At 41.4% G+C, this 27151-nt stretch overlaps 2 protein-coding genes across 5 annotated transcripts; both read left to right on the forward strand.

Moving 5' to 3' along the window:
* The first annotated feature begins 236 nt into the window (after positions 1-236).
* Positions 237-13113, forward strand: snx25 (sorting nexin 25). 2 transcript variants are annotated; one of them, XM_028416773.1, is made up of 22 exons: positions 237-426; positions 682-1424; positions 2150-2234; positions 4012-4228; positions 4847-5019; positions 5787-5973; positions 6402-6472; positions 6784-6974; positions 7126-7257; positions 7489-7638; positions 8153-8278; positions 8365-8529; positions 8638-8769; positions 9081-9221; positions 9580-9693; positions 10064-10141; positions 10527-10610; positions 10691-10808; positions 10912-10978; positions 11784-11965; positions 12049-12149; positions 12240-13113. In XM_028416773.1, exons 2-22 carry the CDS (start codon positions 1074-1076, stop codon positions 12303-12305), a joined length of 2931 nt encoding a protein of 976 aa, XP_028272574.1. In that variant the 5' UTR covers positions 237-426; positions 682-1073; the 3' UTR covers positions 12306-13113. The 2 variants fall into 2 exon arrangements, with proteins under 2 accessions (XP_028272574.1, XP_028272573.1); XM_028416772.1 differs by having other exon boundaries at positions 760-1424.
* Positions 13114-16495: 3382 nt separating this feature from the next.
* LOC114442873 (centrosome and spindle pole-associated protein 1-like) lies at positions 16496-27072 on the forward strand. Of its 3 annotated transcripts, none has more exons than XM_028416705.1 (28): positions 16496-16586; positions 17053-17184; positions 17276-17348; positions 17500-17603; positions 17801-17866; positions 18260-18564; positions 18690-18802; positions 19140-19236; positions 19362-19419; positions 19516-19799; positions 20063-20181; positions 20337-20478; positions 20625-20727; positions 21894-22041; positions 22120-22248; positions 22493-22605; positions 22786-22935; positions 23103-23243; positions 23484-23597; positions 23766-23832; positions 23971-24097; positions 24195-24334; positions 25748-25876; positions 26085-26125; positions 26225-26285; positions 26383-26492; positions 26588-26729; positions 26821-27072. In XM_028416705.1, exons 2-28 carry the CDS (start codon positions 17080-17082, stop codon positions 26973-26975), a joined length of 3336 nt encoding a protein of 1111 aa, XP_028272506.1. In that variant the 5' UTR covers positions 16496-16586; positions 17053-17079; the 3' UTR covers positions 26976-27072. The 3 variants fall into 3 exon arrangements, with proteins under 3 accessions (XP_028272506.1, XP_028272507.1, XP_028272508.1); XM_028416706.1 differs by having other exon boundaries at positions 26392-26492; XM_028416707.1 differs by lacking the exon at positions 17801-17866.
* Positions 27073-27151: the final 79 nt, after the last annotated feature.

The following is a 27151-nucleotide window of genomic DNA, read 5'->3' on the forward strand; positions in this document are numbered from 1 at the left end:
GGAAAAGAAAAATGAAAAACAATCAATAGTCCGACAAACCAAGCATGATCCTTTATTTTATGGTAGTACGCTTAATATTTCTGACTTCCTGCCGTGCTGGGCGGTGTTTCCCCCGCTCCTTCCACAGCTATGTTCAAACTGGAGCCCCGTCCCCCCAAACTGCCGCGATAACAAAAACAGGTGCATCGTCTGAGGTTAACACCAACGCTGATTGGCTGACAGCCGTTCACGTTCGGAGAGCTTGTCAGTCAGCTGGAGCTCAAGAAAACAACACTTGTTGTGACCATTTGGGGGATTCTGGACATCTCATATGTTGTCGTTGCGTTTATAATGCTTTATATTCGACATTACAGCCAACCGGTGAAGTTTTCTAGAGAGAGGAAAACGGGAATGTAATGTTGTTATTGGATACCGTTTCATCGATAGGTGAGTAAGCTAACATTAGCTGATGTTGAACTGGTTACTTAGCAAGAAAGCTAGTTAGCTACCTGTCGATACCTCAGCATTGTTTACAAACCACAAAGTAGTTCGAGAGTGTTTGGCACTTTGTCGTATTGTATGTCTTTATTAATTTGAAAGCATGTAGTAGCAGCATATTTCATCTTTGTAGCCTAGGTTCCTAGTTAGCTCGGTTGGTTAGCAACAGTCACTAAGCTACTCTTCCACCTATTTGTCTCCAAGGTGACGGTGGTTGCTGCTCCATCTATCCTATCACCCCGGGTCTCTCTCTCTCTCTCTCTCTCTCTCTCTGCTCTTTAGGCAACTGTCAGCTCCTGACAAGACAAGTCGAAGCCCGGTTCGGTTGTTTGGAGTATAGTGTTTTGAATGACTAAGCTTCCGAGCCTGGGTGCCTGTTGCTGCCGGGCGGGCCGACGCTAGGAGCGTGGAAAACATAGTGGTTTGGGTCGGTGAGGAGATGTCAGAGCGGGGATGCCTCTTCTTGGAGACAGTGTTGTAGTCGAGGGTATACACGAGTGTACACAGTATTCCTGCCACTGGAAAACATACAAACAAGTGGAGCAGCGTTTCAGCCCAACAAGCAGCGACACATATATGGATGGTAGGGGCGCAGCATGCCCACCCCCTCAACTACCACTACACCACAGGCTGGAGGGAGCAGCAGTACCGGAGAAGAAGAGGGGCCCATGTCTGCCACCTCCACCTCCTCTGTCGGCTCGTCTTTCCGGTTCGTCCCGGCTTTTTGCCTGGGCGTGGTGGCAGCAGTAGTTTTTCAGCTCGCCTGGGGAGGCCTGACTCTCACCTCTTTCTTCTTGAAGCTGTTCATCTATGTATCATTCGCTCTGCTGTGTTTCCTGGCTGGGAGCTTTGTTCTGCTAGTCAGGAAGAGTCCTCTCAAAGTCAGCTGTTTCGACAGAAGCAAAAGGCAGTCAACTGCACGGCTGGAGTTCTTCAACAAGCTCATGGTAAGATGCTCACATGCAGTTCACCTTTGGCCGCACAGAAACTCTCCATCAGCTCTGTGTAATCTCATTACTTCAAAATAATCAATCATAACCTCACACGTTCTACTTACATCAAATGTTCTGAATGCTAGAAATATAATAATGTAATTTAATAGTGATTTTTTTAACTCTCCTTTTTTGCCTCCCCTGCTCCTTCCAGTTATTACACCCGACCCCTCCCTCTCCCCAATTATTTCCTTCCATCTCTGTACCCGCTCTTCACTCTCTGTCCCTGCATACTCGCTGTGTTGTTCTATAATAGATGAAATAGAGTCATGCTTCTGGATTTAGACTCACTTACCACACACATACAGACTCGAATAACAAATGGTAATTTATTCTGCAAAGGAAGTGATTGTGTCCTTGCAGTCGGCTGGTGGCTTTCCTTAACAGGCAGCTGCAGCCCAGCGGCAGCCTCTCTGCTGTGTTGTTTGCTACTGTGCGCTGATGATTTATTGATGTTGACAGAGGAGAAATATCATCACAGGCATTTGTCTGGTTGATATTTTGCACGAGCTAGAATAAATTTGGGATACCTTTTTTGTCAGGATGACTTATTGGACACACAGTTCTCAGTGTTCTTGTCTCTCTCTTCTTGTTGTTGCCTATATTTTCCTGATTTTTTTTTTATATCTCCATCTGTGGACGTGTCAAAGCAGTCGTCTGGTGCTTTTGTTGTTTTTCAGGGGCGTTTTTTGGTGCCAGTTCAGGAGTCAAGCCAGACCAGGAGGGTGGTTGTATCACACAATGTGGACAAAGCACTTAAGGAAGGTATAAATACATTACATTTACTTAAATAGGTATTTTATGACATATTATTGTGTACTACTTTAGGACCTGTCTTAGATAACAGCATGCATCAACAAATCAGGATTCTTGAATAGGATCACATGACTGTCAGATGCCTGAGCTCACGTCAGGGTCAGATGTGACCAGTTTAAAAAAAGCTTTATATTTGCTTCTAACATTGTAACACATGAGTGAAACACATGCGTAACTTTTTAGAAAATGCATTTTACACTGTAATTGGAATGGGATTTTACTTGGAATATAACAAAACACAGTCTGTTAAGTAAAGGTGATCAGCTACGCTTGTTTCAGCTCTATGCTGTCATGACCTACATAAGTACATTTGTCAAAGTATCATTTTAAGTCTAATTTTATAACATTAAATATTGATTGAAGAGTGTAGCAGTATGATTTGGCCATAATTAATACTCAAAATTACACTGATGAAGCATTACTTGTAAGAGGCTGATGCAAAATCCTAGAGAGGGAGAAAATTCACACAGCCTCTTAAAAGCAGAACTCCAATATATCTGCAAACAAGTTGCATCTTTTAACTTCTGTTTTTGAGAAAACTGCTGACTGATTGAGCTCGGTTTGTCACTTATCCTGACCTGTCACTGATCCTTCTCACTCATGGCCCTGGCCATAGAATGCACACACACACACACACAGTCAGTGGATCAGTGTATGTGTGGAGGCCAAGCAACAGATGGTTCCAGGATTTACACTGAGTGTGTGTATTTACACATTCTCCCATGCGTGCTTTGAAAAAAGGATCTTTGGTCATTATTGTGGCAAAGTTTTATGACATTATTCATGACACTGTTTTGGTCAAGACCGTCAGTGTCGCTGAACTGATGATTTGTTGAATCAGTGTGTGTGCTTAATTCTTTGTACAGCTGCTGTTTAATTTGAGATTCTTGAAACTAGTCATCACTAGAAAATTGTTTTTCCACATCCAATAGATGAGATGAACAGATGATAAACCAATAATTTATGATTTTATATAATGAAAGGGTGGCTTAAGACTCAAGCTGACACACAGTGTGGTGAACGTATTCCAGGCAAAGCTGATATTTATTTGAGAACATAATGTGCATTCTCTGCATCTGCATATTGGTCATAGAGTATATCTCAATGTAGAAGATTCAAAAGTAAACATTTAATATGTTATTTAATAGTGGGAGGTAGCGCATTCTGTCTTTCAAGGCAAAGGTGAAATAGTGACATTAATATACATTTATGTGGTGATGTTCTGACATTTCATTGTTAAATTTCCTTTTGAAAGTTCAGTCTTTGCTTATGTTTAGTTTTTGCTTCTGAGTTTGAGTGTACGGTACATGTACAGAGTAACCAGCTGCTTTTTTCAATAGCCTGACTGTAGTTACTGAAACCCTAAAAGGCAACCTGCCACTTAAAGCATCTACTGGTTCACCTTTTGCAAAATGAATGAGAGGATAAGCCTTTCAGGAAAAATGATGACCTTGTTCAGAAAAGTGTGTATAAAAAGTAGATGAATAATGAATGTGAATGCTTTCTTCACATGTCAAATTATGGGTCTGGGTTTTGAGGAAATGAAACCTAGAACACTTTTGTTTTATCTTTCAGTGGTTGAGTCAAATTAAAAAGAGATTTGAGAAGAGCTTCTGACTTGAAAAAACATTTGCTACCAGATAAATATTCTATTTTCTTCTGCAGCTGTCTGTCTCTGTGGGTTTAATGTTGCCACTGAAACTGAATTCGTTTTCTCTCTTCCCAGTGTTTGACTATGCCTACAGAGACTACATCCTGTCCTGGTACATTCCTTTGAGTCGTGATGAGGGCCAGTTGTACTCCATGCTGTCAGAGGACTGGTGGCAGATGATTGGGCAGTTGAGATCCAGGCTTGCTGACATAGACCTTGTCAACGTAGTGTGTTATGACAGCATCCGAATCTTACACACACACTTCACTGACCTCAAGTCTGCATCACTAAGGTACACAAGTACATGTGCAGATATAAGAAGCTGCATCCCACAGTATTCATCACATACAGCCCAGTGTATGTGTGTTGTCTTAGCACAGAGGTGTGACTCACAGGAAATATGTTCCACATTCAGTTTGTTACTGAAGACATTATGCTTCCTACCAGTGTCCATACCTAGCACCATGTTTTCATGAGAACAGATGGGGTGAAATTACTTCAGTTCAGTGCAGCGTAAATAGCATTAAAATCCTTCACACACGCTTCCTTCAGCATCTGCCAGGAACACTTAGGCACACGCAGACAGAGCGGTGATTCACACATTAGCTGGTTTCATTATCTCGGCAAGTCAGGCGAGACTCTTGATTTGATCACAGTAAGAGATGTCTGCCCTGTCTCGTCTTCAGTAGTTTAGAAACAATGTAACACTAGCGTGTCTTGTTTACTGTTCTTGTTTCAGGAGCGATGAGATTTGACGAAGCTGAAATACATAAGCATACAAAAAATAGTTTTTGCTCTTTTATTGTTTCTTTGGCTGTTATGATATAATCTAGCTAGTCTGACAGAATAGCAGCTCTCTTTGTGTTTATATCTCATTCTTGATGAGTCTTTTTTGTGTGTTTGCCTGCAGACCAGACGAGGGCGCGCGGCCGTTTCCTCTCCATCCCTGTTTGGTCAGTCCAGACTCAGAGCTGGCCTTCCTCCGCTGTGTAGCCAGAATACTGCTGCTGTGTCTGCTGCCACAAAAAGATGCCAAGTCACATACACTACGCTGCTGTCTCACAGAGGTCATCACTACTAAAGGTACTGAGGGCTGTGCTACCTTTACAGATGCCCGTTCATTCACTCTGTTTTTGTGAAATAAATACTTCACAAATGCCTTGATTGAATGACCTCAAATTTGAAATGATTCATTGCTTACACCTAAAGATAAATTGATTCAAATGTGGTGGTCAGAGGTCATAATAATATAAACAACAACACAAACAAGGACCTTGGCTTTTGTCCGATCTTTTCATGTGGAAATAATTATCTATAAAAGGTTGCCAAATTTAGTAAAATTTTGTGTTGTTTTAAGAGAATTACCTCATTTATTAAGCTTTGAGTGTGTTGGTTTAACTTCCTGTTTCCTGTCTTTGTGCATGTAGGCTGACAAGTTTTACTTTCTTTTCTGCATTGTTTAGCATGGTGTTAAAGTTTGTAGCTAAAGGGTCTACAGCTATGGGTCTATGGAGAATATTTGATGTTGTCAAGTTGACATGTGATCCAGTGATGCTGGTGCAATTCCTCAGTGATTGTAAGAATTTACATCTGGAGGTATTTTGCTGAGCCTCTGTTCAAACCAATGTAGACCACGTACCACCCTTAATTGGATGAGGCCATGCCTCGCCCAGACTGCCACTCCTCTTGCAGAATTTTAATGTAATGTGTAAATACATAAAGAAGTGTCTGATTTCATTGTGTCGATTACAATACAGAATCCACACCACAGAACTATGAGGCCACATTATGTCAAGTTATGTTTGAATATAAATTAAATGTGTGTTTTTGTGCTCTTGTGTGCGTTCCAGTGCTGAAGCCTTTGGTAGAGGTGCTCAGCGATCCAGACTCCATAAACAGGATGTTGTTGTCTCAGCTGGAACAGAGGGAGCAGCAGGCTGAGCAGCAGAAAAAGGCCTACACCTACGCTGCCTCTTATGAAGATTTCATCAAACTGATATCAACTTCTACTGATGTCAATTTCCTTAAACAACTCAGGCACGACAGTTGCTCCCACACATACGCATACACACCTGCACTACTTCATTAAACCCACACAGTCACTGTGGCTACGTGCACATCCTGAAATCATCCATACTGTGTATACATGAGAACATCTTATCTAGACAGTGTTAACCACCAATCTGTTTGCTGCTGAGGTGTTACCATGGGAACAGACAGTGTCTGTGCTGTAATAAACTAGATCTAAATGTGGGGTAGACATAATACTTATGTTGTCTTGTTTCTGTCTGAAAAATAAGGGCTTAGTACTGCTGCTGTTTGGTGTATTGTTATTGGTCAATATTTTACTATTTTGCCATATAGTTTTTCAGTTTTTCTTATTAGAATTTGGTTCACTATTTCATGGCAGCCCATTTTTAAATTGAGGATAACATCTGATATTTTCCTCCTCTTCGTGTCTTCAGGTATCAGATTGTGGTAGAGATTATTCATGCCACCACCATCAGCAGCCTGCCTCAACTCAAGAAGCAGAAAGGTACAGCCGACACTACACTCCAATGGAAAATGTGCTGATTTTAGCAATGTTTTTTTTGTAACGCTATATTTTCTCACATTGTTTTTTCCTGTCAGAATTCAAATTACAGTGTAAAATCCAGATATTAAACAAGTGCTAAACTTTGCTTTTGACAGCTTGAAGTACATATTCATAACTGAAGGTCAACTCTGTGTGGCCACTTTATCTCTAAGGGTTTAGTGGTTCTTCGCTAGTGATTCTGCTATTGTGCGTTAATGTGCAACCAGAGCTGCCCCAGATTTTATCCATCTCCTGCTTCTCCTTTCTCCTAGACCGAAAAGGTAAAGAGTCTGCAGCCATGAAGGCAGACCTGTTGAGGGCCAGAGATATGAAACGATATATCAATCAGCTGACTGTTGCTAAGAAACAATGTGAAAAACGCATCCGCCTGCTCGGTGGACCAAACTATGAGAACAATGAGGAAGGAGGAGGTGAGGACAGTGATGAACCTCAGAGTCAGAAGGTAAGATTCTGGTAACGATTTCATTTAGCTGGTATGGTTTCTTGAAAAAATACATATTTTTATAATATTCTGTTTGATATCAACTTGGAACTTGTCTGTTTATGTGCTGTGGATGAAAATATGCTTTGTTTTTTGTCTCTTATTCAATCAGATTCTCCAGTTTGATGACATTTTGTGTAATCCAGGCTACAGAGAGCATTTCAGAGTTTACATGGAGAGAGTTGATAAGAGAGCTCTAATAAGCTTCTGGGAACTGGTGGAAACACTGAAAACTGCCAACAAGGTATGTTGTACACACCTTCCAAAAAGAAATACAACTTATTAAGCTTCCTGTCATTTAGAAGAGCTCTGGAGGTATTCTAACCTCAAAAGTCAGCAGGTGAAGGCATTCAGAAAGATCATTTGCAGGAGGAGTGGATAGGACTGTGGGTGTCAAAAATCACAGACCCTTTTATTCCTGTAGCTTCTTAGAGCAACACCTGTCCTAATTTGTTTGTTCGTGTGTGTTTGACAGAATGAGGTGCCCCAGATCGTAGGAGAAATCTACCAGAAATTCTTTGTGGAGAGCAGAGAGATCCCTGTTGAGAAGTTTCTACTCAAGGAGATCCAGCAGAGTCTGGTGGGAAACAGAGGAACACAAGTCTTCGTTAGACTACAAGAACAGGTAAATGCTTACAATCTCTATCTAAAGGCTGTTCCATATTCCACGAGAACAGAGAACTTGCTCCACGGGTGGTAAGAGTAAAAAAAAAGGTGGAGGTACCATACTCCGCGAGACGTGTGTGTGCAGAACTCCTCATACGGCCCTCCTACGCAGCGCACGTCACACACAAAAGGTTGACAATGCAGTTGTATTGTAAATTGTGAGCACAGTCGTGGTTACCTGGCCTAATGAGCTGATAATGTTCAGGGAAGAAGCTCTTGCGCTTCTCCACATTCATCACGCCCACAATAAATTCCGACCAATCACAGCACAGTTGACGCACAGCTCTGCCCGGGCCATGTGTCCAAGGGCGCTGCACAACGGGCGGTCCGAGAGAAAATCATTTTGTGGGCTGAACGTCGGCAGGGGGAAGGGAGTTCTCTGTTCTCGTGGAGTATGGATCCAGCTTTAGTATGGAAGTTAGAGATTGGACAAAGACAGTGTAACGTTTCTGTTGTTCTTAAACATCCTCTAGGTGGCTGAGACGATGAGAGAGCGTTACTACCCCTCCTTCCTGGTTTCTGACCTCTACGATAGGCTGATCAAACGAGATGAGCAGCACAGCCAATCACGGTGTAGCACAGAGGAAAAGGAGGAAGGGGTCAGATACACATTCCTCTGTTTGATGTTATTTTGTGTCACATTTGCTCATGTTTATTTGTTCGTTATTTATCTCTCTGCATCTAGTGTCAGGGTCTAGATCCAGGAGAGGAAGTGTGTGATGAAGGCAGTAAAGGAATCAATGAGCAGGCCAGTTATGCTGCTACGAAACTACGCCAACTCTATGACAAACTGGAGTATAAGCGACAGGCGCTTGGCTCCATCCAGAATGCACCCAAACCAGACAAAAAAGTAAGAAAATACATCACTTCAGAATTACAGTGTTATTCATCTTATGGCATCTCTTTGTGTAACTGTAAAATTGACTTAAGCCTCTTGTGTGTGTGTGTGTGTTCATAGATAGTGAGCAAACTAAAGGAAGAAATAGGAGCCATGGAGAGAGAGCACAGTGAACTGCAGCAACACATCACAAGGACTGACTGGTGGTGTGAAAACCTGGGGCACTGGCGGGCTACTATTACCTCAGCTGAGGTGACTAATTTTAATTATTATAGCACAAATAAGGCATATTGTACTCATACTTCAGAAACCAAGAAGAAGTGTGTGAGGATCCATATATTTATAGTGATCTTGAGCTGGGTGCCTGCAGCCCACAGACATCAGCTACAGGAAGAGAAATATATTGTGTACATGCATCAAATCAGCTTGTACTGTGACGTTTATTGTATGAGCTTCTTTTCCACTATCATGTGGCTCATTGGCTAAATGCAAGGGGATTCCTTGGGCCACACACAGCTGATATAGCGTAAAGTCACATGTGTGTTTAACTGTGTGTGTTGCAGGCTACTGAGGAAGGTGGTGAGACTGTGGCTTGTTACAGTGTATGTGTTAGCCTGGTAGAAGGAGAGGAAACGGTCAACAGTCGCTGGAGTGTCCAGAGGAAACTCACTGAATTCCAGATGTTGCATCGCAAACTCACAGAGGTAACAACAACATATATGTGTAATTGTTGCCTTGGTCCACATTGCAAAGTCTGCTACAGGAAGAATGTTGAAAAAAGATTTGATGATGGATTTAGAGCAGATTAAACAACACAAACAACAGACTGGAGTCTGTTTGAAGGTTTTCCAGCTCTTTGATTAAATGAGTTCACTCTACCACAATAAATTGGTTTTGATTAATTCCAATTGCTGTGAAATCTACAGAGCTGTTTGCTCTCAGTCTGCTAAAATAGCACAATAAACAACATATCTGTAAAGAAAGAATTTGTTTCCTGCTAAATTAACTGTATTGTCCCTCACATTATTGTAAAAAACACATTAACATTCCTCTCTTCTCCAGTGTTTTCCATCATTGAAGAAACTCCAGTTACCATCGCTCAGTAAACTGCCCTTCAAATCCATTGATCAGAAGTTCTTAGACAAGAGCAAAACACAGCTCAATGCCTTTCTCCAGGTAAACAAGCAAACAGTACTAGCATACCCACTGTATATACCACTGTATATCACCCCATCTGTTATCATATCCATTCTTTCTATCAATAAGCAAACCTGTAACTTCAATATAAGCTTCTGACTGACCCCCACAGTCCTAGAAAATACATTTTAATGCATGTAATTAAATCTACTATTATCTAAAAAAAAATGAGATTTTGTACACAATTTATCATTTAAACTATACTTTTGTCATATCTAAGCCTATAATTTCCCCCAAAATGTAGGTAGACTTTAGTTTAAGCTGCATGTAATCCCTAACAACCTCAGAAGTCCCATAGTGATGACGATGGTTACGTCAGCTCTGTGTACTGTGTATGTGTGTGTTGCAGCGTCTGCTGACAGATGAGCGGTTGTGTCAGTCAGAGGCTCTCTATGCGTTCCTCAGTCCATCTCCTGAGCATCTCAAGGTAAAACTACCTCTAATATATTATAATTTATACAAACATACTCCTTCCCTCTGAAAGCCAGCAAATAGGAATTGTTTTAATGTATGACTGCCCATCTATTCATCAGAATGATCACCTGCAGTGACCAGCCTTGTTTCGTTAGTCATGCCAGGCTGAATAATTCAAACTCAAACACCGTAAACCACAAAAGGTTATAGCTGCTGTGAACAGGAGCTAATCATTTTGTCTGCTTTATTATATGGTTTTATGGCCCTGTGTAGCAAGGATAGGCAACACTGTGTACATGGTATCCTTTGAATATTAAGAGTAGACAGGTTGAGGTCTGCTTGTACTTTGCATGTAGGACATTTATAAGGACATTTTATATTATGTTTCTATCCTAAAGGTGATGTCTATCCAGAAGAAATCCTCTTTTTCTCTGGCCTCCTTCCTGGAGAGGTTACCTGGAGATTTCTTCTCCCATGCTGAGGTATGCACTTCTGGTGAAGCAGCATTGAATCAACTGCTGCCCTGCATCCTCATTTTTGTGGCGCATGTATTTGTTCATAGGAGGATGGTGATGATGACAGTGACTTGTCAGACTATGGCGATGAAGCAGATGGGCGGAAAGATGCTCTGGCTGAGCCCTGCTTCATGCTTATAGGGGAGATTTTTGAACTCAGAGGAAGTGAGCAGTACACTCTCAAAATTAATGAATTTTCACTGCATGTGAGTGGATTTTACTAATTGGTTTCTTCCCTGGTTTCTGTCTGTCTGCCTTTTCCCCTCAGTGTTTAAGTGGGTGAGGAAAACTCTAATTGCACTAGTCCAGGTGACATTTGGACGAACTATTAACAAGTAAGTGTGAGTGAGGTGGCATTTTAGCACTGTGGCTTTTTTGGTTGGTTTTCAGGACCGGTTGAACTGTCCTATATGACAGAATATCTGCTGTAGCTTTCATGTTAGCTGTAGCAGCAGAGCAATTAGTTGTTAGTTGCTGTGATAATGAGCATCCAGGAGTGCTGAACAGAGAGCTCCTGTTGAGTTCACTTGTCAATGTGCAGTGTTCACTTAGCATATTTAGCAGGTTTCAGTTGTTTTTGTTGAATTAGCCATGAAAATACCCATAAAATGAATGAAATGTCTACAAAGCCATCATCATTATCCTTGAATAAAGCCCTTTTTGATGCTGGCTGGAGTTACCGGCGCATAGCCAGGGACTTGAGATGCAGTCCAAGCACTATAAAGTATATTTTCGACCATGATGCCACCAATCTACACCTGAACTGAAAGGGGAGTGGTAGAAAAAAATTAAACTTTCAGACAGACAAGTGAAGCACCTCAAAATTCTCAGTTTTAGAGACCAAAGAAAGACCTCACAACTGCTGACAAGTTTAACACCACAATAAGTAATGGTGCAACAGTGTCTTCAAGAACTGTGTGTCAGAAACTGGGAGGAGAAGGATTTGTTGGCAGAATAGCAGCAAAGAAACTATTACTGAAAGACAAACATAGAGTGAAATGCCTGAATAAAAGAAGATTAGTATGAAGTGCCAGGGAGATCTGCTGCTGTATATGCTGCAAAAGGTGTTGAACGTTTGTTAAAAACAGTAGGACTCCATGTGCTAAAGGTGAAGCTAATGTCTTGTGTTCTGTATTCTAGACAGATCCGTGACACTGTAAATTGGATCTTCTGTGAGCAGATGTTGGTGTGTTACATCAGTGTGTTCAGGGATACTTTCTGGCCCAACGGCAAATTAGCACCACATGTCAAGGTCCGAACAGAATCTGAGCGCACTGAGACTAAAGAGCGGGCTCAACAGAAACTACTTGACAATATCCCAGGTTAGTAACACATGCAAATATAAGTCGTAGATATAATTCATTCAGTGATTGTTACATTACGTAATGTTTGCTTTTTTCCCAAGATGCACTAGCAAATCTAGTTGGCCAACAGAATGCCCGCTATGGAATCATCAAAATCTTTAATGCTCTGCAGGAGGCCAGTGCCAACAAACATCTTCTCTATGTAAGAACCACATGTCAAACATCATCTATGACACTAACTGTACAACATACAACCACAAATCTTATGCTTCTGTTTCCCTATCTTTGTTAGGTGTTGATGGAAATGTTACTCAAGGAAGTGTGTCCTGAACTTAGGGTGAAGGTGGACAACATCTGACCACATGCGCATCCATTAACATAGCAAACACACACACAGACACAGACGTGCACAGAGTGATTTGATGATACTAAGGCTCTGCTGGTTCATCTTTCAGGCCTCTCTGTAACTGACCAATAACAAACTGCCAAGCTTAGACAAGAGGAGGGCTGTTTTTGGTGGAACCTCAGAAAGGAAAGCAGCTGTGTTGGTCAGAGCTGAGACCACATGCTGATTCTGTTATTAGAACTTTGCTGTGAAATGATGAAAAGCTGAGCTGACACCTGCCTGGTGTGTGACTTTGTTGTGGTTCAGAACAGGGAGAAACTCATGGGAGTTAGACTTCTTCCTGTCAAACTAGGCTGTTCACCCATTTTATCAGAAATCCCAGTCACAACAGAACAAATTATATTTTTGTCACCATGTGACTCACATCTGTTTTTTTTTCTTTCGATAGCACTAAAATGCCACATCTGTGCCAGAAGAACTTGAAATGAAATCTTTTGTTTTAATTTAAATCGTGGCAGTCTAGTACACAACTTGGTTCTCTGGATCCACATTCGTAGAGCAGATAACATGAAGACCATGATTAAACACAGACAGCCATCAAAGACAACCAGTGAACCACGGACCTCTGAACATTCCTTCTACACACAACCTGAGCAACAACACTTGTGTTCTGTGATTCTTGTTAAAGCTTATAATTGTGCAATATAATGTCATGTAAAAGTCATTGTGATGATTTTATTTATGATTATTATTGATAGATTTTATTTTTACCAAAAATGATTTAGAGAGCGTTTCTAAGCAATAAATTGCAAACAAAATGTGTGGAATTTTTTTTTTTTATCTCTTTAAAGAAGGAATTGTTGTCCATCCAATGTTATCCATCCATCCAAGCCTATCCAGCTGTCAATGTGCAAGTGGTCAGGTACACCCTGGACAGGTCAATAGATAAGAGAGCTGAACAACCATTCATACACACACCCATGACCAATCTAGAGTTAACCTAACGTGCATTTTTTGGTGGCATGCAGGCCCTAACCCATTTGGTGCCCTGGGCAAGATTTCAAGTGGCACCCTGTTGCATCGCAGTAAATTTCAGTGTGTACATATACTCGTAAGAAACTTCATAGCTTTGTCTTGGACATTATTTTATTTAAATAAAGCAATTGCACATTCAAAATATTTAGAAAGTATTAAAGAAATGACGAAAAAATGAACTGAACATATGCAATATAGAGATGACAAATGTTCTCCTGTTGACTGCTCTGCCAGAAGAAAGCCCAAGAAACGCTCTTTTACTTCTTGTGACACTATCCTGACAGAGAGCTGCTCCATATGACTCAGATCAGAGGTGCAGTCTAAAATGATGGAGAATTATTTGGATATTTGGATCTCTGTCACAATGTGTTCTATTATTTTAGAACTGATGGATCTATCAGTTCAGTTTGGATTGTTTTGCCAAGATGATGTACATGGCTGCCAGCTCCACTTTCCACTACTGGAGCAACAGAAGGTCCGCTTGATGCTGCTGCATCAGTGCTGGGTGGTGCTGCTGAGGTGGAGGAGGAAAGGACAGGAGGATTTGCTACAGAGGGACTGAGGAACCTCAGCAGTGCCTCTGAAGACAAGAGCAGTGTGTGACAGCAGTCTAATAATAAACACATGATTTCAAATATAAAATATCATGAAATAATATAAATGGAAAAACCTATATACAGGTATGATGTAGACTATACTGTATAATATACAGTGTACGTTTTCTGATATATAAATTATATTAGTAATTCATATTAGTTTCATAGTATTTCAATTTTATTGTTATTACAGTGAAATGCTCATCATGCTCCTCACATTTGTGCTTCCTGTAACTGTTCAAACTAAATCCCTGTATTTGTGTGCAGGCTCCATGGACAGATGCTGTCCAGTGAAAGACGTGTGTTCCTGGGACAAAGTCAGTAGAAGATGCAGAAACAGGAGCACGTCTGGACAGCATCAAACTTGTGCTGGCATGGTGGTGCAGTGGTCAACACTGTGCCTCACAGGAAGGTCAGTAACAGCAGCTGTCAGCTGGCCTCTTCCTGTGTGGAGCTTACATGCTCTCCACGTGCCAGTGGAGCACAACACAGGTGAACAGCCTTTCTACCAGGTGAGGAGGAGCAACAGTATAACAAAGGATCATGGGCAGACAGTTTCGTGATTAGTGCATACATAAAACAACATTTATTAAGAAGCATGCATGGGTTAAAATAAAATAAGATAAAATAACATAAGATAAAACAATGTAATATAAAAAATAAGGCTATAAATTAACATACATACATACATGACAAAGGCTGAGATTGTAATTCTGTTAATGCCAGATACCAGTGACTTCTGTGCAGTTCACATGGAGTAATTTATTGTCATCAGCCTGATCGATATCCTGTGAGTTCAGACTCGGGGTATTGCTGCCCTGTATTGAGCTCTGTATTCTGCACGGCCTGCTGCAGGGTATGAAATGAACACCTTCTTCCAGGCACACCCACTTTTTCTGATGTTATCACAATCCATGTATGCAAACTGTAAATTGTTAGCAAAGCAGGGTGCTGTTAATATTGAGATGTTGTGGTAGCACCTGAAACAAGCAGGTGAAAGGTTCTACTAGCACTGTCTATACATGTCTCATTGATGTCCCATCCTGGATGAGCTGCACTACCTGAGCAGCTTGTGTGGGATGTAGACACCGCCTCATGCTACCTCTAGGGGTGAGAGACACAAAATGCAAAAGTGATCAAACATCAGGCAGAAAGGATGAGAGCAGAGAAATGGTCTGTGGTCAGCAGCTGCAGAACCTCTCCTTTATAGGGCTGTCTTGATCATTGCCTCTCATTTCCACCTGTTGTCTGCTCCATTTGCACAACAGCAGCTGAAACTGATTCACAGTCAGTGTTGATCCTAACTGGACCCTTTAGAATTTTTTTTATTTCTGCATAAACATGAGCCAAAACATCAGCCAATTGTTTAGACAACTCCTGAAAGTAGACACAACCCACTTACTTTGAGGGTGTATGTGATAAGTAGCAGCTGTTCTGCATCCTCTTTATTCAGAAGGTATTGTAAATGTTCCAAAGTATTTAAGCAATATAAAAAATAAAGGGTGATTCAGTGTTATACAGCAGAAAAAGGAGATTCTTTTTAGGGTATGCTCACCAGAATTTTTTTTAATATAACAAAAGAAATAGTTCATTATTCATCATTATTATTATTATTTACTGAGGGATTACACATTTTTTTCAATGTGAAAGGCTCCACCTGATTCATTAAAACTATTTTATTAGATTTGTATTTATTGTATTTGTTTATATTTCAAATCTCTCAGTGGTAAATGAAATAAGATCTGGTCTATTTTTTATATGATATATTTAATATCAACCTATTGAATTGAGGAAATGCTGAGTGCTTCATGTAGGCGATGTTTTTATTTAGATATTTTAAACAGCTCAATACTGTGAGTGTAACGGGGCCTCAGATTTTTCTTTTTTTTTTTTGACTGACATGAATGCAACATGTGTTCCCCAATAAGTGGGTTGACATTTAAGGGAGTGGAGGTCTGAGACTGAGCAAAGTTTCCTTCTCCTTAACGAGCCATGCCACACAGCTGAGCTGTGGTGCAGCAAATTACAGACAGTGAAGCCACAGACAGGAAGTGCAGGGCTTTGACTTCAAAATAAAACAAACTGTGTTAGGTGGGGGAAAGAATTAGCTGTCCAAGATGATTTGCCATTGGATCACTGGGAGAAATGTTGCTCGCTGCAATATATTTTTATAAAAATATATTTGATCAGGAAGTATGGAAAGCCTACTCAAATCATTCAATAATCTTTAATACATCATAATATTATAACATAATTATCATGATCTGCTCATACAGATCCTTTTGCTGTCTGATGCTGCATTCAGCCTTCTAAATAAGCTCAGAAGAGAGAAAAACAAACTTAGTTTACAGGTCCAAGGTCCAAGAGTCCAGAAATTGAAAAAGAAATTTGAATATTATGCCAATTATGACAAAAATATAGTACTGATTCAGCTGAAATTAAATATTTTAAATGTAAATTAAAAATACATTTAGCGTTGGGGTTACAGTCTTTGATAAACAGGTGCGATATACATGGAGCGACTGTTTTTGAGTCGTATTTTATTTTGAAACTTCAAACCGGAAATGCAACATTACGCCGTACTCACTCGAGATGTTGAAATTACAGAAGTCGACAGAAGCAGCGCCAACCAAGCTTTAAGCTAACAAACATAGCTTCTCCGGTACGTGACGTTCATATTCTCCTCAACAGGAGGGTTTGTTTAATTCTAACAGCGCCGACACTGAGTTTACAGCCGAAAGCTAACGCTATGACGAAAATGAGCCAGCTTGTTATTAGCTAAGATTAGCGTTTCCATGTTTGTGTGTCGTTGTTGTAGGTTTTACTTTGTGTTTGGCTTTCTTTTAGCAAACGTAAGCTACACGCTGCTTTAAACTAACTTAACAATCACATACAGTGTGCTAAAGTTATGAGTACTTGCCATACTACTACAAAAATCTATCTTTAAATTGTTTGTGGCCATGCTAATACAGTTAATCGGGTTAATGCTACCTGTGATGAATGTGACGCTGCTCGATGTGGTTGCCTGACAACGGTTGATTAAGGAGGCGGTAACATTAGTGTGTGCTGAGGTAAGCGACGTGATGCTAACCTTATTTAGCTTTTCCCCGCTGACTGTTTGTATGCAGGTGTGACATCTGTATCGTACCTGCCATATGGAGATAAATGATGAGCTGGAGAAGTTTATCAGGGAACGGAAGGCGCGGGTGGCAGAGGATAAAGCCAGTTTAGAACATGACCCTCCCTACATGGAAATAAGGGTGTGTGTGTGTGGCCTGGTTCACCTTTTACACAGATTATTAGTGTGTGTGTTTTATTGTATTGATGATTTTCCATGTTTTTGATTGATAGGCCAAACCATACAGAGACTATGGGTCCACTGTTAAGGAAAATATCCCCCCCAAGTCTACAGCTCAGAGAAAAGGTATTGAACACACCAACAAAACCTCTGATAGATAAATACATGATTTTTAATCAAAAAGGAGCCAATCGGTACCAGTGAATGTTTTTCAGTGGTAGTTGACAGTCTTCATCTTGTGTCTCTGTTAAAAATTGATATTGGTTTGTTTTGTCAGAGGAGAGCTGCATGATGAGTCTTCCCCACTCTGCGGAGTATGAGCGAAAGAAGCAGAGGCTGCAGCATGAGCTCTGTATGGATTATCGGAACTACGTTGGTCAGGTGACTGTCACATACTTATTTACCTGTTTACTCATGATTGTCCTGCATTCCTGGTTCCAGTTTTTATGTGATTGTTGCAAGATTGGTTCTTCAGCTTTGAGTTCCAAATGTAGCACGGTCATTAAGTTTAAACAGTTTTTGTCGAGTTTCTACTCAACAGTGTTGTGTGGAAATGACATAAGTGTTCTGTGTTCCAGACAAAGCACGTTGGCCCTGTAGAAACTGGACCTTTACTACAACTTGATAACGGGAAGTCTGTCAGGGTAAACATCTTTCTTTATTGATGTCATTGTATTTGTCGATGGCTTTGACAGGATGCAATCATTATGCTTGTAGCTCAGATCATTCATTCCTTAGTGATAAAGATGAAGGATCTGAAGTGTATGTTACAGTGTTTCCCAACCAGAGTAGCGTGTATCCCAGGGAGTAACTCTGGTTGTGAAGAAGCAGAAAGGTTGAAACACTGAGTTAGAGGAATGCATTAATGATTAAAACAGATGCTAATGCTAATACAGAATTTTATAATCCAGATTAAAGTTTCAGTCAGTCAGACCAGACATCAAATCAACCTGTGTGTGTAATGTAATATTGAGGTGATATGTCCAATTGTCATGTGCCACAGTATTGTTAATACTGCTCCTTCATGTTTCATCTAGCAACACTTGCTCGAAGACCAGGCAGGTGTTCTTCCCAAGCAGCGATCACCCTTGCAAAAGGATGCTGCCACTCTAACAGAGGGCCGTATAGGCCTGCACAGGGCACTGTTCCAGACTGAGGAAGACGAAGAGCAGTCATCAGTAACTCACAGGCATCGTGATAGGCTACGGAGGCATGTGGACCAGGAGTCAGAGGAGGAGTACTTTTTTAAAGATAAGCTTGGGCCACTGGAAGGCAGAGGGCGCCGACATGTGGGGGTCGAGGCCAGTTTTGAGGAGCGACGACTCTCTAGGACTGATGGCAGGTAGGTGGAGGAATGTTCCTTTTTTATCTGTTAATAACCTTATGATAAAAAAGCCTAGCAATGTTGTTTGTTCCCACTTGTGTTTTTTTGTTTTAGTGTGATTTGTATTGTTTGGCTTTTTTCAGGGAAAAGAGGGAGAATCCAGGAGTTGGAGATCAAGAATTCAGGATGAAAGGAAGGAGATTAAAAGCACTGACAAAAAATGAAGATGCTGGGTTTGCCACTGGTCTTATAATAGGTAAAATGACTTTCTTTTCTGATTTCTGGGTTTATGTCCATCAGTACAAGTGTAAAATAAGCAGTGGACTGAGGTTGTTGTGCAGCTGACTAGAATTCTCTCCACTAGTGAGGAAACAGTTACAAGAAAAAAAACATGTAATGTAAGTACAGTAGCAGGAGAAGCTGCAAGTAGCTGTATGTACAGAAGGATAGTCTTGATGCATGTGTAAATACATAGCACTTTCAGACCATAATCTGAAATGTGTTGGAAATGCACTGTTAAAAAACATTGTATGTCTTTAAAAATAAACACTTCTCCCACTGAAGGAAGTGATGGTTTGTCATGTCATGTTTAGGAGCACCTGATACAGACGAGGCTCTGCTGAGGAGGAAAGAATGCTACAGACGGGAGCTGCAAGAGCAGATAGCTGAACAGCAGCGGAACAAGAAGAGGTACAATATGTCCTCAGCAATACTGCCTTGTAATGGCTAGTAAAACATTTACATTGTTTGACTTGCAGTACAGGTAAGTGAGCTTTAACATGGGAGACAAAGCTTTTTTCGTGTCCATGTTGCAGGGAGAAGGATTTGGAGTTGAGAGTCGCAGCAACAGGAGCAAACGACCCTGAGAAACCGGTTAGCTAGCATCTTACGATCAACCCTTGTTTGTTTGAATACAATAACTGTATATTTGGTTTCAGTCTATAAACTTTTTCTCTGTCCACAATCCAGCCAGATCGAATCAGACAATTTGGTCTGAGCAGGAGAAATGGTCCTCAGGTTGTCTTGGAGCCTTCACCGACAGGAGAGAGTGAATCTTCAACCAGAATTCTACCTAATACCAAGAAGATAGGTGTCAGGGAAAGAGAAATGCCTCCTCCTGAGCAGCCCCATGTGGTCTTCCAGTCCCCTCTGCTGGAATACAGCTCTGCTCTGGGCTTCGGGGGAGGTGGTCTGTCTCCCAACAGCCAACAGCCTGCTGTCCCCTCCTTCCCCAGTGTCATGGACATTCCCAGGTAGACCTGATCAGTCACAGTCCTAAGATTTTAGACGGTAACAACTGAGGTTACTGTTAAAATTTAGCATTTCTCACAGAATTTTAAGAGTTTCTCACATTCTGTAGTGCTGTCTTTCAAGTCAGGATTTCTAGCAGTGTTGAGTTGCAACTTTAAACTCACATTTATTCCAATGTTAAACATGTAAATGTGCAGATATGGGCAGAAATGTAAACCCTGCAGAAAGTCAGGATTTGATTCATGACTCATTGTTGTCTCTCCAGAAATCCTCTGTTTCCCCCTTACCCTCCCTCTGTACTAAGTGAAGCATGTAGGAGTCCGTATGGTGAACCCCACCATTACTATGGCACTAGGAACCTCCTCGATCCAAACATGGCCTACTGTAAGTGTTGGTCTCTGTTAAATGAGTCTAGATAGATACTTTATTGATCCCATGGGAAATTCAAGAGTCTGTCAATGTACTCGCCTTGATAAAGATATTGTAGACTACATCAATATATTAGCATTATCATTGAATTTTTTTCTTTTGTTGTTCAGATGGCCATCCACATGGTCATGGTACTGGCCTTCCCATGTCCTACTGGAATATACCACAGGGGGGAGCTGTTCCCAGCCAGTTTGGTACTCATAGCCCACCCAGCCAGCACAGTGGAAGCAGCTACTTTGAGGCTCCAACACAGTAAATATCTCCTTTGTACCTTTATTACTTTGTCAGGGTTACACAATTATTTATATCATGGAATGGAAATAATTTATCCCTTTTATCTGCACACATCCTTGGATGGTAATAACAGGACTAAGATCTCAGTATTGTCATTTTGGCAGGCCCAGCAATGACACTGCTAAGCAAGTCAGGGCTTTCCCTTCAGAGAGATCCAGAACACCCAGGGATAGGGTTTTGAGCTACAGAGAGGCTCTGAACCAACAGGTAGGTTGTACTGTTTCTGGTTGATTCAACAAATAAGCTTCACATGGTCATGGTCAACCAGCTTGCCAACAAATCAAGTAATTATGGGTGCAAAACAACTTGACTAATCTTAGAGAAAAATAAAATGCTAGACAAGAATAAAAGAGATGTTGGTGTAATCAGTGGACAAAGGACAGGGCTGCTGTTAATGTCTACCAGGAGATATCTGTGAGACGGCAGACACCAAGTGTTTGAGCGAACACTTGGAACGCTTCAATCCTGTTGTTGGCACTGGCTGTTCATATCACCAGATGAGCACTATTACTTATATTTTTCAGGGAAAAATACTGTTAGAATTTAGAATGAGAAGGATTTATGCATTAATGTCACTGGATAGCTGTAACACATTTTCAGGATGTACACAGAAGTACAGCTATGTGGGCTGGTCCTACTCTGGTTGATGTCTTCCTTTGCCTTAAACAGCGTTTTTAGAATTGCAGATTAATTTTCACTGCATCCTAGTCTGATATGTTGACAGGAAACTTGCAGCAGAGGGAGCGACAAGCTTTATGGCAAGGTAAAACAGACTAAGGGCTATAGGTCCATCCTTAACGCCTCATGAGTCTGTGGTTAGATTTTAGTCATTTCCCAGTGCTCTTCCCTCATACCTCAGTTCTACCTCAGTCACATCCAAGTCCCTTTTGTTTTCCTTGTAGGTAATGCAACCAAATCCTTTCTGGCTCCTTAACATTCGCATGGTGCTAGGTATTTCTTCAGCATCCTGTACATGGTCCTTGCAGGCTCATATAAGTCTTCAGACATATCCTCAGTGTCGGTCATATATGTATGTAAGATTAAGTATGTAGTAAGTATGTAGGCCTTACTTTTAGTGTGACATCAGAAAATTGTAAAGATTTTGGTAGATTTCTGCTCTCAGATCACCACTGGTAAACTGACATCTCATGAGTTGAGGATGCTTGGAATGGTTTTTTGAATTCACACAATGAGCATTTTCTCCTGAGAGGCCTCTGTGTTTGAATAGCTGCTTACATTTTATTGTAGATCGTGTTATATTGATTGTATGATCAGCTACTACCTACACTTTTAACCTCAGTTAGACCTTCTGGTAAAAGAAAATCAAACAAAACTCTGTGAGCGTTACGTAATTGAGAAATACTGCACTGTAGATCCAGGACCAACAGAAGCAGAAGCAACAAGAGAAGGAGGAGAAGGAACGATATGAGGCCCAGCTGGAGGCTGACATGAGGAACCACCAGCCCTGGGGGAGAGGTGGAGGTGGAGCACCCCTGAGGGACAGCACAGGAAAACTCATTGGTACATCCCTGTTTAGTGTTATATAAATTTTCACAATTAAAAAATAATGCTTCCTAACATGGCTCTCCTGTTGCCCAGCTGACCTCAACCAGATGCACAAGCTGAATGAGGAGGCTTACAGCAATCCAGAACAGTGGCAGCGGAGAGCCGCGGCTGTCATAGCTGCACGCCAGCCAGTACACCGCGACCCGAATGAAAGAGTCTCTGGTACTGTAGCAGAGTTCAGTATATATATAAGACTAATAACGGGTTCTCTCAATGCTTGGAACTCATGTAGGTCCATGTGCAAAACCTTAATATTCACTTCACACAAAAAATAGTGCTACATCTTCAAACATTGTGTCCTTTGGTGCTCACTGCTCATAATTTAAGGAAATAATGCTAAACTGAATTACTTTAACGCCAAGCCTCTTTTGTTCAACCCTCCTCACAATGTTTTCTTCATTCGTAGGTTTTGCCCATGTCCAAACCCCGCAGTTTGCCAGAGGCAAAGTCTTTGCCAACCAGGCTACTCCGCAACAACTCCAGGAGCAAGACGAGTACATGGCTTACCTCAAACAGCAGGTACCCCCTAACAACAACACGTTTCTTTAACTGGCTGTGGACATCACGTCTGAGACTGAAAGTGTTGGCCAGTACAGGACATTTTGTTTCCTACCTTACTAGATGAGATCATCCGTATCCCACCCTGCAGGATAACATTGCTTCTTGTCAGGTTCATTTGGTCCATTTTTGTCTTTGCAGATTGAGGAGAAGATGCGTAAAAAGGCGGAGGAGAAAGAACAGACCAGACTGGCAGAGGAGAAAGAAGAGAGGCGACTGGCAGAGGAGAGGGCTCGTATTCAGAGGGAATATGATGAAGAACAGGAGGGGAAGAAACGAAAGGAGATGGAGGTGAGGAGCTGGAAAAAAGTCATGGAAAGTGGCACAGTTATGTTTAGTTGTTGTACTAAATCATCTAATACGAATCACAGTTTTTATCAACATTTTATCACCAAAATGTGGAAAGATGTGTGTTCTTTAAGACATTTAATTTGACCTATCTTGCCTGTCACCCTCAGCAAAAGGCTGAGAATGAGAAGCTAAATCAGTTGGCGGAACAGAGGAAGATGGCAGCTGAGAGGAAGAAGGAGGTAGAAGAGAACGAGGCGGCAGCACTGAGAAGACAGTATGAGAGAGAGAGACAGGCACGAGTGGAGGAGGTTAGTTCACAGTATCACTGTAATATAGTTCTAAGTTTGTGTCAATAATTTGAATTATATAGCTATTACGATTATTGCTTATGATTTTCAAGGTGTAATCAGTAACAATGACTAGTTTAAAAATCTACTGTAAATTGATATAACTACTCTTTATGTTCCCCATTTGACTGACTTCCATTACATCAAAGCACAAACAGTGAGCAATAACATGAAATAATCCAGTTCTATATGCTGTTTTAGGTACACAGGGTGCCCTCGCCTCCAATCCCCACTCTGCAGAGGAGACAAGGGCATCACCAGTACACCCCCAGACCTCCTACTGTTGACAGCCAGCACTCGACAGCTCCCTTGTCTGTGAGTCACACACTGAGTATTTTTCAAGACATGCAGTGGCTTTAAAGGAAATCTGTTCTCTCTTTTCTTGGTTAGTTGCTTTTCTTTGATAAAATGAGGATATTTCCCATCAACTTTGTGTCTGGATAAATGAAAAGTTTTCGTTTTTTAATATGTTTGATCTTCAAGGAGCGCTCTTTGTCCGGCCTCCAGTCTCCTCCTGTCCCTGCTTGCAGAAACCAGCTCCGAGCTGCAGGTATTTGTCACACACTTCAGGTCGTTCTTCTTATCAGTGATGGTTGATTTAATGATTAGTTGATTTACTGAGTTTAGCACAGAGAATTAAAAATGTTGATAAAACTATATATGCTATGGACTGATTGTGTTTTTACAGAAGACCAACGTGACGTGTTCAGTGAACTATCAGCACTGCGCCGGCAGCTTCACAGTGAACAAAAGCGCCTGGAAAGTCATCTGCAGCAGAGCGACTGGGAGGAACTGGACTCTCCTCTCAGTAACAGGTCAGACCTACACCTACTGTAACCTTATTCATTACATTAAGTGCATCAGTTGGTGGATTCACGTCAACTTCAAATCAACTTGTCTTGAATTCTCCAGACATCAGGAGCGTCCATTCGTAGATGTGTTTGACATGGCCAGGCTGCGACGCCAGGCTCCAGTCCGAAGACCCAACTCCACAAACGCGGAGCCCAGAAACCTGCTGCGAATCCACAACTCCCTCCAGCTGAAAGACTTAGGTTAAATGCTAGTCTTTTTTGAGTCTACTGGAATCCAATCCAATCCAGCTTTATTTATAGAGCACTTTAAAAAACAAGGTCAACCAAAGTGCTGTACACAGCCTAGATTAAAATAAAATACAATAAAAATCAATTTGATAAAACACAGGAATATAACACAGTACAATAAAACAAATAAGTTAAAAGCCAAAGTAAAAAGATGTGTTTTAAGTGATGACTTAAAAGAATCATTCTGTCTAAGGTGCAAAGGCAATTCGTTCCACAGTTTAGGACCCGTGACAGAGAAGGAACAGGTTTTAGGAACGACCAAGAGAGACTGGTCAGCTGACCTGAGAGAGTGAGCAGGGCAGTAGAGCTGGAGCATGTCTGACATGTACTGAGGGGCGAGACCATGAAGAGATTTAAAAACAAATAGGAGACTTTTAAAATCAATACGAAAATGAATCGGGAGCCAGTGCAATGTCTTTAAAATTGGCGTAATGTGCTCTCGTTTCTTAGTCCCAGTTAAAAGCCGCGCAGCAGCATTCTGTACGAGCTGCAGTCCTGCAAGTGACGCCTGGCTGAGCCCAAAATAAAGTGCATTGCAATAGTCTAAACGATTCGTAATAAAAGCATGAAATAAAATCTCAAAGTGATGCTGAGAAAGGAACGGTTTGGCTTTGGCCAGTTGTCTCAGTTTAAAAAAGCTCGCTTTGACAGCTGCACTGATCTGAACATCAGGTTTCAGGTTGGAGTCCAATTTACCCCAAAACTTGTCACTGTGGACTTCTGATATTGTGTCAGGACACCCAAATCTACATCGGCAACAGAGGCATCACTGGGCCCAAACAGTATGAGCTCTGTCTTAGTGTCATTAAAATGTAGCAGATTTGCTGACAGCCAGGATTTAATTTCCTCAACACAGTCTAAAAATTGTTGAACAGAATGAGTTTGCTTTCATTTTAAGGGCATGTACATTTTTGAATCATCTGCATTAAAATGGAAAGAGACACCATGTTTGCGGAGAATGGAGAATGGGCCAGAATAGAGCCTTGGGTCACTCCACAGGTGAGAGGGGCAGCAGAGGACTCAGCAGACCCCCACACGGACATTAAAACTTCTCCCTGTCAGGTATGACCTAAACCACTCTAACGCACTGCCCTGGATTCCCACACAGTCTTTTAGTCGAGACACGAGGATGTCATAGTCCGCTGTGTCAAAGGCCGCAGTGAGGTCGAGCAGGACCAGGATGACACAGTGGCCAGAGTCTGCGACTAAAAGAATATCATTAAAAACTTCGAGTAGTGCAGTTTCTGTGCTGTGCTGGGTTTTCAAACCTGACTGGAACACCAACGATTTTATGTTCATCTACTTTACTGGAACCCAGCAGCAGTAGAGTGACTTGATTTATATTTCCACATGTCTTTGAGACAGATGGGGAGTTGAGGCTGGGCTTCAGAGAGGATCCTAAACTGGAGGACATGGGTGTAACTAGCAGGAGGAGGCGGGACTACAGGGATCTTTATCAACAGTTCAGCAGCCAGAGGTCTACAGTTCAGGATGGTGAGAACACACTGCACTTTTTATTCCTAATACTTACCTGGTAAATATCTGGCAGTCCTGCTTAAGAGATGTAACATTGTAGAAAGGTTATTTTTAAACTGCAACTAAAGCTTTTGTCAGGCTCGCTTTCGTTAAGAGGAAGAGCCAGAATTAGGCAGAATTAGCTTTGCTGGATATTTTCTGATCAATATGTGATAACCTGTTGCAGATTATTCCGACCTGTCCTCACCACTACAGAATGATTATCTGGTAAGAAATGATGGCTACGCTACAAAAATCCTAAACAACATGCTGCTTTAACTATTGCAGCAGAGGTGTGAAATTTAAAATATTATATATATGTTGTAGAGGAGCATCACAAGGAGATCTGCACGAGGCTCACTCCTGGAATCAGAGAGTGCGTTTATTGGTGAGAAGGCTGAAATTAAAGCATTTTTAACACAAACAAACGTTCTCCTTTGCATTGTAGAGCTGTTGTTTTATGTGTTTGTGTGTAATTTATTGAGACCCCCTAGGCGATGCCTCTCCATTACCTCACACCCCTGAACTAGAGAGAGCTCATCAGCTGTCAGCCAGAGAGAGGAGGAGGCTGGCCAAACAGTCACAGCGCCCACAGGTACAGTTTGCCTGCTTGTGAAGTAAACAGATGCAGTTTATGAAGTTTGTCTCTTCAACTTTCTGGTCTTATCTTGCAACCTCTATTTGGTTTAGGAACAAGTTGCTTACAGCCAGCTAATTGGCCGGCATGACGATCACTCCAGGCTGTGGCACAAAGCAGAGCTCAGTGATAAGAACAGGACCCAGAACACAACAGGTCGCCTAATGGCTCCAAGTCATCATCGCACCACAGCCGGTACCACTTCAGTTATAGTACATTTTAACTGGTTTAACTGATTTATTTTTGTGTTTCTAAGTGTTGTAACTTTGGACCTTTTTTTCTTCAGGACCATTGGATCTGTCTGATGATGACTCCTCTCCTCCCCTTCGCCATCAGGGCTCCGTAGAAAGTTTTGCCACCAATCCATGGATGCGGCCAGAAACATCAGACACTCTGAAACGTTTGGACCGTCCATTGAGGAGGGAACGGTTGGCAACATAGGACCTTGACCCCCTAGGTTTTCTCACATAGGGAACATGTATTTGTGTTTATAGGCATTTTAACTAACTTATGTTGAATAAATTCTATTTTAATTATATGTAATGTGTTAATGGTTTTCTTCCATTTCACCAAATCCTGCCAGGAATAAAAAGACTGTATCAAATATGCTATGTCTT

The sequence above is a fragment of the Parambassis ranga genome, chromosome 10 (assembly GCF_900634625.1).
Source record: "Parambassis ranga chromosome 10, fParRan2.1, whole genome shotgun sequence".
In the NCBI taxonomy this organism is placed as follows: domain Eukaryota; kingdom Metazoa; phylum Chordata; class Actinopteri; family Ambassidae; genus Parambassis; species Parambassis ranga.

Coding starts and splice junctions, on each gene's coding strand:
- LOC114442873 (XM_028416705.1), top strand. CDS start 17,080: ATGGAGATAAATGATGAGCTGGAGAAGTTTATCAGGGAACGGAAGGCG. Junction 17,349..17,499: donor GTCTACAGCTCAGAGAAAAG/GTATTGAACACA, acceptor TTGTTTTGTCAG/AGGAGAGCTGCATGATGAGT. Junction 20,182..20,336: donor CGATCCAAACATGGCCTACT/GTAAGTGTTGGT, acceptor TTTGTTGTTCAG/ATGGCCATCCACATGGTCAT.
- snx25 (XM_028416773.1), top strand. CDS start 1,074: ATGCCCACCCCCTCAACTACCACTACACCACAGGCTGGAGGGAGCAGC. Junction 8,530..8,637: donor CACCCAAACCAGACAAAAAA/GTAAGAAAATAC, acceptor GTGTGTTCATAG/ATAGTGAGCAAACTAAAGGA. Junction 10,809..10,911: donor GATTTTTGAACTCAGAGGAA/GTGAGCAGTACA, acceptor TTTTCCCCTCAG/TGTTTAAGTGGGTGAGGAAA.